Source organism: Puntigrus tetrazona, chromosome 24 (genome assembly GCF_018831695.1).
Source record: "Puntigrus tetrazona isolate hp1 chromosome 24, ASM1883169v1, whole genome shotgun sequence".
Lineage (NCBI taxonomy): Eukaryota > Metazoa > Chordata > Actinopteri > Cypriniformes > Cyprinidae > Puntigrus > Puntigrus tetrazona.
In genome coordinates, this window is record NC_056722.1 from 14,497,423 (window position 1) to 14,509,613 (window position 12,191).

General features: G+C 36.9%; 1 protein-coding gene across 2 annotated transcripts in view; it reads left to right on the forward strand.

Moving 5' to 3' along the window:
* ipo4 (importin 4) overlaps window positions 1-12,191 on the forward strand; it is a 12,219-nt gene continuing 28 nt past the window's right edge. Inside the window, exons 1-31 of one of the 2 annotated variants that reach the window (XM_043226909.1) lie at window positions 1-350; window positions 567-653; window positions 721-800; window positions 888-929; window positions 1,140-1,269; window positions 2,426-2,605; window positions 2,700-2,765; window positions 2,995-3,096; window positions 3,171-3,254; window positions 3,785-3,934; window positions 4,020-4,073; window positions 4,176-4,285; window positions 4,363-4,471; window positions 4,571-4,700; window positions 5,142-5,255; window positions 5,333-5,446; window positions 5,544-5,667; window positions 5,846-5,957; window positions 6,040-6,161; window positions 6,248-6,325; window positions 6,872-6,929; window positions 7,027-7,132; window positions 8,465-8,658; window positions 9,337-9,387; window positions 9,503-9,628; window positions 10,731-10,957; window positions 11,035-11,167; window positions 11,401-11,505; window positions 11,578-11,647; window positions 11,724-11,874; window positions 12,042-12,191. The exon at window positions 12,042-12,191 is cut by the window's right edge and continues 28 nt beyond it. In XM_043226909.1, the coding sequence (XP_043082844.1) occupies window positions 285-350; window positions 567-653; window positions 721-800; window positions 888-929; window positions 1,140-1,269; window positions 2,426-2,605; window positions 2,700-2,765; window positions 2,995-3,096; window positions 3,171-3,254; window positions 3,785-3,934; window positions 4,020-4,073; window positions 4,176-4,285; window positions 4,363-4,471; window positions 4,571-4,700; window positions 5,142-5,255; window positions 5,333-5,446; window positions 5,544-5,667; window positions 5,846-5,957; window positions 6,040-6,161; window positions 6,248-6,325; window positions 6,872-6,929; window positions 7,027-7,132; window positions 8,465-8,658; window positions 9,337-9,387; window positions 9,503-9,628; window positions 10,731-10,957; window positions 11,035-11,167; window positions 11,401-11,505; window positions 11,578-11,647; window positions 11,724-11,854 (3,255 nt within the window). In that variant the 5' untranslated portion in view covers window positions 1-284 and the 3' untranslated portion in view covers window positions 11,855-11,874; window positions 12,042-12,191. Of the gene's footprint in view, window positions 351-566; window positions 654-720; window positions 801-887; window positions 930-1,139; window positions 1,270-2,425; window positions 2,606-2,699; window positions 2,766-2,994; window positions 3,097-3,170; window positions 3,255-3,784; window positions 3,935-4,019; window positions 4,074-4,175; window positions 4,286-4,362; window positions 4,472-4,570; window positions 4,701-5,141; window positions 5,256-5,332; window positions 5,447-5,543; window positions 5,668-5,845; window positions 5,958-6,039; window positions 6,162-6,247; window positions 6,326-6,871; window positions 6,930-7,026; window positions 7,133-8,464; window positions 8,659-9,336; window positions 9,388-9,502; window positions 9,629-10,730; window positions 10,958-11,034; window positions 11,168-11,400; window positions 11,506-11,577; window positions 11,648-11,723 lie in introns of both variants that reach the window. The other variant, XM_043226908.1, reaches the window with a different exon arrangement.

Genomic DNA, 12,191 nt, shown 5'->3' on the forward strand with positions numbered 1-12,191 from the left:
CCAGCTCATGCGGCGTTTCTGTCCCGCGTGGTAACTTCAGGAGCTCCGCACATAAGCGCTCGTGCATATGTGGAATATTTCCCTTATGACAGTTTATATATCGGTATATTCTTATAAGACCGACGTCGGTGTATTCTTATGAGTTTCGTCTGATTAGAAGCCAAGAACTAAGATCTGCTCTGAGTACTGTCAGCTTGTCAGTTGCTTTTCGTCAACTTTATTCTTCTCGTCGGTGTGGTTGATTTAGTGATTTTAAAAGAAATAACCGTTTGACGGTGAAAACGATGTCAGAAGAGCTCGAGCGCATTCTGGCGAGGCTGACAGAGCCCGACAACGCTGTTATTCAGCAGGTAGGTATTCGTATGAAACTGTCATTATATATGATATACTTGATGCATTTAATATTCATTATGTGAGTAAAATGGTGGCTTTTCGCTATAAAGAGTAATTAATACGTTACTTTTAATGTTCTGGCCAGCATTAGCATCATTCGTGGACCATTCTTAGCATTATTTTCAGTTAAATGTTTTTTATTTTTATTTCATTAATGTAATGTTTCTTATCAGGCCACAGCTGAGCTGAAACAGGCTTTCAAAGATCCAGCTATCATCCCTGCTTTATGCGCGGTTATGACCGGGTCCCAGAACCCACAGGTAAGTTACTGTCCTTCATTTCAGCCTTTATGCTAGTTCCCATAATTCCCAATAATTCTTGCTTCAGGTCCGTCAGTCAGCTGCAGTGATGCTGAGGATGAGAGTCAGAAAACACTGGAAGAAAATCAGTCCAGACCACAGAGAAAGGTTTGGGATTTTTTTTACATAAAGCGTAATTTAATCTACTTTTCTGCTGTACATTTTCTAATTTAGTTTTCAATTCCACTCCCTCAGTGTGAAGGCTGTGGTGCTGCAGGCTCTACAGAATGAAACTGAGTAAGTCTGTGCATGTGGTACGGTGATAACGTAATAATAACATAAACCATAATCATCAGACTGAATAATGGTTATTTACATGTTACTGTAAATGTTGAATATTGTGTTCCTTAGAGCTACAGTAATTATGGTAATACTAGATAATATCTGGCATTGGATATTCATTTTGCTTCAGGTTTTATACATTTTCCTTTTATTGCCATTTCTCAGACACACAGTACGCCACTCTCTCTCTCAGCTGAGCGCTGTCTTGGTGAAGCATGAGACTCCAGACCGCTGGCCTGCTCTTCTGGGCCTATTAAACCAGTCTACTAAAAGCAATAACCCACAGGACAGACAGGTAACCCCGATAAACTTTTATTTTTTTATCGAAATGTTTCAGCCCCTACCATGGAATATGTATGGTATCAGATCATTACCACATTCCTAAATCGTGGTTTTTACATAGTAAGAATACTGCCTTATGAAAAAACTTTTCTTGTTTTTTTTCGTTTTGTTAATGAATAAAAAGGCTAATAATATTGATTACTAATTCATTTAATTCTAAATGTTAAATGTATTTTAGCTGTAAATTCATTATTGTTTATCATTTTTTACATTTCTAGGAGTGGTTCAATATTGCAATTTTGAATAAATAAATAAATAAATATATATATATATATATATATATATATATATATATATATATATATATATATGTGTGTATATATATATATATATATATATATATATATATATATATATATATATATATATATATATATATATATATATATATATATATATATAAATATATAAATATACACACACATATATATATATATATATATATATATATATAGCTATTTATTATTCTTAGAAAAAATAATCCTTAGAACAAAATTACTAATGAAAAGAGAATTTTTTTTTAATTATTTTAGTAAATAAAAACTGTTTTCTAAAGTGAATGAGCACATGATTGAGATTTGTTATTATTATTATATGTGTGTGTGTGCTATGTGTATTTATTATCTATATATAGACATACAGTATATATTTAGAAAATAGTTACATGTATTTTTGTGTGTGTATATGTATGTATGTGTGTATATAGATATGTGTATGTATTATATATCATATATAAATATATTTGATACATAAACGTAAAATGCATGTGTGTGTATATTTATGTATACATAATTAATATGCACAGTACACACACACACACACATACATTATGTATACAAAACCCCTTATTTTAGATGTGATTAGTCGCAACTGATTGTTTGACAGCACTATTATTACAAGGTTGCTGTAATTTTGCAGAGTAAGACGTGATCCTGGATCAACATTACTGTCCAAAAGTATAAACTTATCCCAATTCTAACCCCTAAACCTAACGCTAGCCAAAATCTGTTTTTAAAATCAATGGGAAACGATAGCTAATTTACACCCAACCTTGATCATAAGCCTAAATTACACCGTCTGTTCTCACATATCTACTTTAAACTGTTCAGGTGGGCCTTTTATTGCTTAGCAAAGTGGTTGGATCGAACCCGGAGCCCTTTAAGCCCCACTACAAGCAACTTCTCCAGCTGTTTGGGACTGTTCTCCAGGATCTAAACAATACCACAGCTCTGTACTATTGCATCCTCACTCTTACCGCCATCACGCCTTATACCGGCACAGAGGAGATGGTATGTTCTGCTTCTTTTGACTGCTGTAATTGACCCTTGGATAAAAAAAAATTCATAGCCAGCCTCATTAAAATGTTGTGTTTTTCTCTTTTAGAACCTCATGCGTTCTCTGATCCCCAAACTGCTCATTGCTCTTAAACACCTCATTCAGGTAGACCAGGTGAGGACACTTTGAAACCGGCTCGCTGTGTTCGAATGCTAATGCTCCAATCACTGTTTTCATTACGTTCCTCAATGATGTGATAAGCACCGTGAGAGTTGCAGCGCTTGATTGATCTGTTTGTCTTTGTGAATCTTTATGACTCAAGTGGTTCAATGGCTTCGGCCATCTTTCAGCCTTTCCTTTTATCTCATAAGTTTAATTTCAATGTGGTTTTGTTCTTTTTAAGGACCAAGCCAGCGAGGCAATGGAAGTTTTCGACGAGCTAATGGAAAGCGAGGTCTCCATAGTTGTCCCTCAAATTGCTGAGATTGTCCGTTTTTGCCTGGAGGTTTGTCTTCATATATTAACAGCGCTTGTTGATTTAGAGTTACTGTGTGATAAGGTTTATTTTGCTGCTTCTAGATCAGCGCGGACGCCTCCCTTAGTGATTCTCTGCGTGTAAAAGCTCTGTCATGCATCGCTGTTCTCATCAGACTTAAAAGCAAGGTAACGATGTTTTTGCATTTGCTTTTCCTTATGAATCACAAAACTATATTAATGAAATTTGCGTGTTCACATGCAAGTGTTCATTCGTAAAACATTTAAGATAGATGATTTGGTTTCACCTTTCGTTTTAACAGTTTTCATTTTATTTATTTAAATATTACTTTTATGTGTGTTAATGCATATGGCTATTTATTTAAAAATAAATACATTCTCTATAAAGAGGTGCTTTTTGGAAAAAGTATAAAAAAAAGTTTAAAACACTAAAAATAAAAGCTTTGCATGGTCATCGCACTCTGTATGTAAAAATTAGTTGATAAAATGTACAATTTTAATAAGTTTTTGTCTTGTATGATTTTAGTTTCATATTTATTTTAGCATATAAACATGTCTGTCTTGTAAGTTGCTTAAAATCAGATGATGCCTGATTAGATCTGGTGATTCAGGACTTGCTGTTTTTGTCTGTGGGGAGACTATGTGATTAACGAGTTGATTTTAATTATTACTACTAAGATCATTTTTATCTCCTAAAGGCTGTATTAAAGCATAAACTCCTACAGCCGATCCTGCAAGTAGTGTTTCCGATCTTAAGTGCGGCGCCCCCTCCTGGAGAAGAGGACCCAGAGGATGAAGAAAACGACAATGACAGCGACAGTGAGAATCCCAAACACTTTGCTGTTCAGGTTAGTCTCTTGGCATGATTTATTTCTTTTACTCATCTCACCCTCTCTCAATCCTATATATGATATGATATGTATTCCCCTGCAGGTCATTGACACCATGGCTCTTCATATGCCACCTGAAAAGCTCTTTAACCAGCTGGTCAGTTAACAAAACACACATTGTATGGATTGTCCACATTTCAATGGCACAGTAATATTTAAATATCTCATATTTAAGTATCTGTGTTTATGTATCCTGCAGCTGCCTTTGACTCAGGCTTGTTTGTCAAGCGAGAACCCGTATGAGCGTAAGGGAGGTCTCATGTGTATGGCTGTGCTGGCTGAGGGCTGTGCAGATCACATCCGCACCAAGTAGGCTTTACTCTACAATTTCCGAATGCACGAACAAACGGCCTGTATGATGCTTTATCTTTGTGCATGTGTGTTAGGATGTTGTCATCCATGCTTCAGACAGTATGTCGCAGCCTGTCGGACAGTAACCAGGTGGTCCGTAGCGCTGCACTCTTTGCCCTTGGACAGTTTTCTGAACACCTACAGGTCAGACTGAAATGTCCAGATGTTTTTTTTTTTTTTTGTCTTTTGTGATTATTCATTGACTTAATTTGAGTTTAAAATGAGATGATTTGTCTCTTATAGCCAGATGTCAGTAAATTCCATGCTGAGCTGATGCCATTGTTGCATGGATACTTGTCTGCAGTGAATCAGACCAAAATCGGACACATGACGAAGGCTTTCTATGCCTTGGAGAACTTCTTGGAGAATTTAGGTTAGAATGCAGACACAAGTCATGTGTACCTTTTTATACCCAAATGCTTTATCAATGTAAGAGGATTTATTATATATATATATATATATATATATATATATATATATATATATATATATATATATATATACACACACACACATATATATTTGTACAAATATTTTATTATTTTTAGCTACCACTTTTTTTTGGCTCCTTCTACCATTTCCAGGGTTATCGCTATAAAAAAAAAAAATAATTACTGAAATAGTTTCAATTAAATGAAAACTTAACAAAATAAAAGCTATGTAGGCATTTCATTTTCTAAAAAAGAAAAAGACATACCACTAAATTAAAACTTAAAAGTAAAATACAAAAATAAAGTGCATGAATTAAAAAATCTAATAGTATTTTGTGTGTGTATATGATGCTAAAATAACACGGCACTCTTCTCGTGATCAGGTCCAGAAATTGAGCCCTATCTACCAACTCTAATGGAAACCATGTTGTCAGCCCTCAACAGTGCAGAAAACCTTAAGCTCAAAGAGCTTGCTGTCAGCGCAATCGGAGCAATTGGTAACATCCTCCTTTCATTAACGCAGGATTTTGTAATGTTACAGTTGTGCTCAGACTTACGAGTCTCTCTTTGTTAGCTAACGCAGCCAAGGAGATGCTGGTGCCTTACTTTCCTCCAATTATTGAGAGTCTGAAGGGATTTCTGACAGACACAAGAGAGGAGATGAGGACACTGCAGACCCAGGCACTAGGTAAAAACAATGATCCAACATCTTCCACACATCACACACATAGAGGCATAAAGTCTAATTTAATGGAATAAATTGTCTTCTCTGTACTTAATCGTAGACACGCTTTCTGTGTTGGCCCGTACTGTTGGGAAGGAAGTGTTTAGTCCGTTGGCAGCAGAGTGTGTGCAGTTAGGCTTGAACCTCACTGATGCAGTGGATGATCCAGACCTGCGGCGCTGCACGTATGACCTTTATATATGTATATATTTATATTATACACTTATGCAGAGATGACAAACAGGAAGAAGACTGAATAGTTAGGAAAGAGTAATGGAAATATTGAACAACTTATTTTGTTGGCTGTATGAACTGGAAGATCAGTGTTTCAGATCTTCAGATCAGTTGTCTTTCTCATTCCAGGTATAGCTTATTCTCTGCTGTATCTGATGTGAGTCCTGACTCTCTGGCACCTCACCTCACTCCCATTACCACGGTGATGCTGCTGGCACTCAGATCCACAGAGGGTGTGACGGTCAGTCAATACTCTACTATTTGCTCATCTGTACACCATCAGACAAATTACAAATATTATAACATTCTTGTCTACTTCACAGGCTCATTTAGATGAAGATAAACAGTTTGTGCTCCTAGACGATGACGATGCTGACGATGAAGGAGGAGAGGGCGATACCGATTTAGATGAAGAGTCTGAGGTCGATGATAGAGATGTTGCAGGGTATGTCTCTGTCTCACTCTTTCATCCCACCTCTTTCGTTTTCTCTTATATAAGAGCACTAATCAGGATTCTGTCCATTCTCTCAGATTCAGCGTGGAAAATGCTTACATAGATGAGAAAGAAGATGCTTGTGATGCTTTGGGTGAAATTGCCTTCAACACAGGGTAATGAGGCATGTTTTATAGATTGCACAAATGTTCACGTGTTAAAATCTTTTGTTAGGTATAGAAACACTACCATGCAAAAGTCTGGGGTCAGTTACAATAAGAAATGTTTTTGGATCGCCAAATCAGTATATTAAAATCATTTATGAATGATCATAAGATAGAGAACACTTGATTATTGGCTGTTTTGCCATCAGAGGTTGTGTGTGTGTGTGTGTGTGTGTGTGTAAAATTAATAAAATATTTTAAATTGTAATATTTCATAACATTACTATTTTGCCTCCATTTTTGATCAGATAAACGCAGCCTTAATGAGCGTAAGATATTTCTTGCACTCTAAGCGTTTGAACAAAGACAGGTGCTTAGTTTCTCTTGGCTGTTTGACTGTGTTAAGACAGCATTCACAACAAACTACAGTATTTGAGGATATAACGTGGGCTCAATTTGAACCTTTTAAGTAATAATTGTTAGTATTTTAGCCTTTCTGGCTAAACACACCGTCTTTAAAATTTTAGCTGATTTTTGTCTTGTTTTTCTGTCTCTCAGAGTAGCGTTCCGGCCTTTCCTGGAGTCCAGTTTCCAGCAGGTGTATGAGCTCCGCGATGTGAGTGACTGCTCTTGTGTGTGGTTTTGTGAGTGATTGTGCGTAATGCTGATTCTTTACTGATGTTTGTGCTCTTTTGTGAATGGGCATCCGTCAGTTCCCACATGAGGATGTGAGGAGAGCAGCCTTTGGTGCCATGGGCCAGTTCTGCAGATCTCAGCACAAAGTGTGGAAGGAAAACCCAACAGAGGCCAACCACCAGGGTACATTCACACCAACTGTACACAATAGGTCAGGGTGGTATGACAGCATAGTGTGTGATCGTTGCAATGTGTCAGCTAATAGAGAATCTGCTGTGCTGTTCATCCCTCAGTAAGGGTTAATGCTATAGTCTACAACTGCTGCACATGTGGGTTTCCAGTATTAACCCCTCAGTTGATTATAACCGTCAAATTACACAATTCTTTTCATAGATTGTTCATTTTAATACCACAAAATGTTTAAGACTCCTAGGCTGATGATAAATGGGGCAACTCTTTGAGGAATGTTGCCGTCAAAAAGGCCAACCGGGTGAGGCGCACCTAAAGTACCCAGATAGAAATGTATTATCCATTCTTGGTGGGAAAGTGACCGTTCACCAAGTGACATTATTCAATAAAGTTACCTGGCAAAGTTACCCCGTGTATCATCAGCTCAAATGTCATGTTTTTTTAATTATAAGTAAAAGTAATACAGCACTGATCAAAAATATGGAGTCAGTAAGTAAACTGAAAATTAAGTTTTGCAATCTAAGGAATAAATTACATTTTAAACTATATTAACATAGAAAAAAGTAATTTTAAATGGTATATTTCTCAATATTGCAGTTTTTGCTGTATATACCCCAAACTCCTTAACAGAAATTATGGTTTTTATTACTATTTAAATGCATGTGAGTAATGGTATTTTCATTTTGTTTGTTTTTTTTGGATAACTTAATGTTGTCTAGTATAATTTTATTTTATTATTGACAAGGAATTATAGAAAAAATACAGATTACAAATTCTCCATTAAAATATAAATTTTATGTCTTTTTTACATTTTTTTAGTATTTCAAGTATATTGTTTGACGTCATCATAATGAAATGTAAAAAATTTCAAAAAAGTGATGCATTAGCTAGATTATTCGCATAACCATGTAGTTTAGTTTCTGAAACATTAGGAGTTTAATTCAATAGCTATTTAGTAATGTATATATTTTGCTCAAAACACCCACTTCTTTTACCTATCTACATCTGATTTTTCATTTGCACTCTTTTGCATTCCCATCACACTCTCCGCTTCCTTTTATCTGTTCCCTCTCATTATTGATGTCTCCCAGAAAGAGCTAGGATGAGCTTCATTTGACAAAAAGATTAACTTTTGACTCTGTCTTCATTGATGCAGAGTGCCTCACGGCCCTGTCATTCATTCATTCATTCATTCATTCACTCCCTGTCGTTTCCTTTCCGCCCACTTCTTTAGTTAAAAGAGCTGCAATCAGTGTGAAGGTTGAAGGACTTGTGGTTTTTAATGATCCTGAATCCTTTGGTAAACTACTTCATATCTCTCTCCAGCTCTGCATAAGCTGTTGCAGGTGGTTTTGCCTTGCTTTCTGGAGGCAGTGAGACAGGACAGAGAGAGACAGGTGGTGATGGCCATACTGGAGTCAATGAATGCCGTCATCAAATCCTGCCAGGCAGAGGCACTGCAGGCTCCAGGGATACTGGCCGAAATAAGTAACACCATCAAAGATGTGTTGAAGAAAAAGGTAAGCGTTTAATTTTAAGAACTGTTTTAATATCAAGCCCTAAAATTAACCAAATAAAACATAATAAAAGTTGTACATTTCTCGTTACGTTTTTTTTTAATGAACCAACTGATGTGACTTAAATAAATATAAATCATTTAGTGTTATGAGAACCAAAAAAATAGTAAGACAGGGTGTAAAAGTTTTTTTTTTTTTTTTTTTTTTTTTTTTTTTTAATTCATCCAAAAATGAAAATTCTGTCATTAACATACGTTGTTACAAACCTATATTTTTAAAATTGTTCAACACAAAAGGTGTTTTAAAAAAAATCGGGTAAATGAACAGTTGACTTTAAAAAAAAATAATAAATAAAAAATCCCTTGCAATAAATATCAGTAGGGTTCATCAATCAAAATATCATCTTGTGCGTTTGACAGCTCTCAAGGGTGCGTAAGCGATGACAGTTTTCATTTATGGATGAACTGTCTCTTTAATGACTGCATACAATTATCCTTTGAAAATCCTTTTAAGCCAAGCACAAGGCTTATGTGTCAAGGAAATTGGTATTAAATAATCAAATGCATTCAAGCAGCAGCTTATACTCACTTCTTTAAGGTGTTACGTAAGTCTGCAGTCATAACGGGGTGGATGGATGTTTCTTATGCTTGTGATCTTATTTTCTCTTTCTGTCTCACTCAGACTGTGTGTCAGGATGTAGGTGGGGATGAAGGAGACGATGACGAGCAGCAGGTGTTTAAGATGATTTCACGGTTTTTATGATTTAGTCACAGTTCGCTGTCAGCGGTGACACAATTAACCTAAAAAGAGTGCGACCGATTGGAATAACTGAGCGTTTGTGTCTCAGGCGGAGTACGATGCCATGCTGCAGGAGTTTGCCGGTGAAGGGATTCCCGTTTTAGCCTCGGCTGTACCAGCTGAAACTTTCTACCCTCACCTAAATGACTTGCTGCCCCTCATCATGAGCAAAGCTGTAAGTCTCTCATTCACTGATGACCGAGGAAGGATGTACAATGCCTTTTTTTAATATCAAGAGCATAATGAATGATAATGAATGGTTTATTTTTACACAGCATGACAACTTTCATATCAGAAGTGGTTTCTAAACGGAATTAAAGCGAAATGCGCTGCAGTCATGCTTTAATGCTGAAAGAAACCTGTCGCTGAAATTACAGAGAGATGGATAGAGAGACAGATTTTCTTTTCATTGGTATCAATAATCTGTGCATATGCAACACAGAGCAGCGGCGTTTCTTTAATAATTCGCTTTTTAGAATTTTGAAAATGATTTGAGTCAATGATTGAGTGGTCCATTCATAAGGATAGCCACTTGATTCATTCTTGAATGAATCCGCCGTCTGAACAAATTGTTTGAATTAAGATGAATCATTGAAGATGCTGCCACCTACTGGTGCTTTAGTTTCACAGTAGCCTTTTTACATCTTTTTATCAACATTTCATATTTATAATATAAAGAATTTGTGATGATAAATTATGCATGCTTTTAATATGGTAATGAGAAATGCCCTTTAGGTCAAATGACTTTTTGTGCAGCATTAAAATGTAATTTGCTAACAAGAAAATTGTGGCCAGTGAAAATGCTGAGTGGCTAGTGAATTTGGAAAACCACTAGCCAACAGTGGCTGGTGAGCCAAAAAGTTAACGTCAAGCCCTGGTCATATGGATGATTCTTCAAAAATCTTTCTAATATGTTAGTTGTTCCTCAAGAAACATTTATTATCAGTGTTGAATGCAATATTTCTTAGCTTTTTCTGTATTGTTTTTATTAAATAGGAAGTTCGAAAGAACATCATTCAATTTGAAATAGAAATGTCTAAACTTTGGACACTGATAATGTTAAATGTATAACAATATTAAATAACATAAAAAAGTTTCTTAAAACTTGCTCACCCCAAAGTTTTCAACAGTAGTGTATATATGTGTATTTTGGTTAGTTTTATTATGTCGTCTTCAGCTGTACTTTTTAATATATTAAAAGCATTGCCGTTGTTGCTTTGTATTCCACGATTCCATGAGCATGTCAAGCATTTACACCACTTCCCGCCGTTTTGTAGAAACCCTCATGCACCGAGGCAGACCGCTCCTTCTCCATTGGTACGATTGGAGAAACCCTGCACTCATTGGTTGGCGTGGCCGGAGGCCGGGCGGTTGCTGGCCGGCTGTCTAATCGGCTGCTACCAGTGCTTGTGTCCGGAGTGAAGGACGTTGATGCAGAGGTGCGCAATAACAGCGTGTTTGCCCTGGGAGCTCTAGCGCAGGCCGCTGGACCCATCGTCGCCTCGTATCCTTCCAATCGTGTTTGTAAACCTGTTTTTTCTGATCTCCTTGACTCTGTAAACCTTAACCCACGTGCTTCAGCGATTACCCGATGATGCTCTCCCTTTTCTCCAACCTGCTTTCTAAAGAATCTGACCTGAGAGTGATTGACAACCTCTGTGCTGCTCTGTGCAGGATGATCATGAGCCACGTTGAGGGGGTCCCACTCGAGCAGGTTACTTCCGTCTTTAAGGAATTTTAGTTTGCTGGAAAAATCGTTTTACGGATCCTCCGTAGTGAATGGGTGCCGTCAGAAGTAGAGTCCAATAATGTAAAAGTTATCCATATACCTTCACGACTAAATTAAAATTTTATGTGTAAATGGTGCTTAATTTCTTTCCTGTTCAGCCTGTCCTTTTCTTTCCAGTAAAATCACGTCATATAAAGTATAATACCCATTTCTTCCAGGTTTTTCCCGCTCTCGTGGCTTGTCTCCCTCTGAAGGAGGATATGGAGGAGAACAAAACCATCTACAGCTGCCTGACCTTCCTCTACTCGCACAACCCTGTGCTGGTACGAGCTGATTTTCATCTTACTGAATCCTGTCCTGTCGATGGGCTGACTGTGTTTTATTTCTCACTGCAGGTCGTCGGTCATCTCAAGCCGATAATATCTGCTGCTGCTCATCTGTTGGGCTCGAAGGATGTTGATAACGGTGAGAGGGTGTTTATGGTATTGGAGCATTTTTATTTCACATCACGAACGACATATATTTCCATGTATTTGTTTAGAAACACGAAACAGCCTGCTCGTGCTGCTCAGAGGTCTGGCACAGCATCACACCAAGGAATTTGAGAGTGCGGTAACGTCGCTACCCGAAGAACAGAAGAACAAAATGGCTGTAGCTGTCACTCAATCATAGCACCCTACCCTTTATCCCAAATATCCTTTTACACAAGGCCTTGTGAAAGCCAGCCAAATTGAAAATAGATTTTTTTTATTATATTACAAATAGGCTTATTCAGTTAGCCGAGTATGCTCTCACTGGCGTACCCGGCTTTCTGTGTTGCAGCAGATGCATTGAGACTATATTTCCTTAATTTATTCACTCATGCTTTTTGTCACTTTTACTTTGTTTTAGTAAGTTGTCTTTTTTCATTTATTATTTTTCTGTACGTCTCAATGAATCATCTGCATTGAAATATTCCACGACATCCTGGCTTAATATTCGAGCGTGACGCTTTGAATTGTTCTTGCAG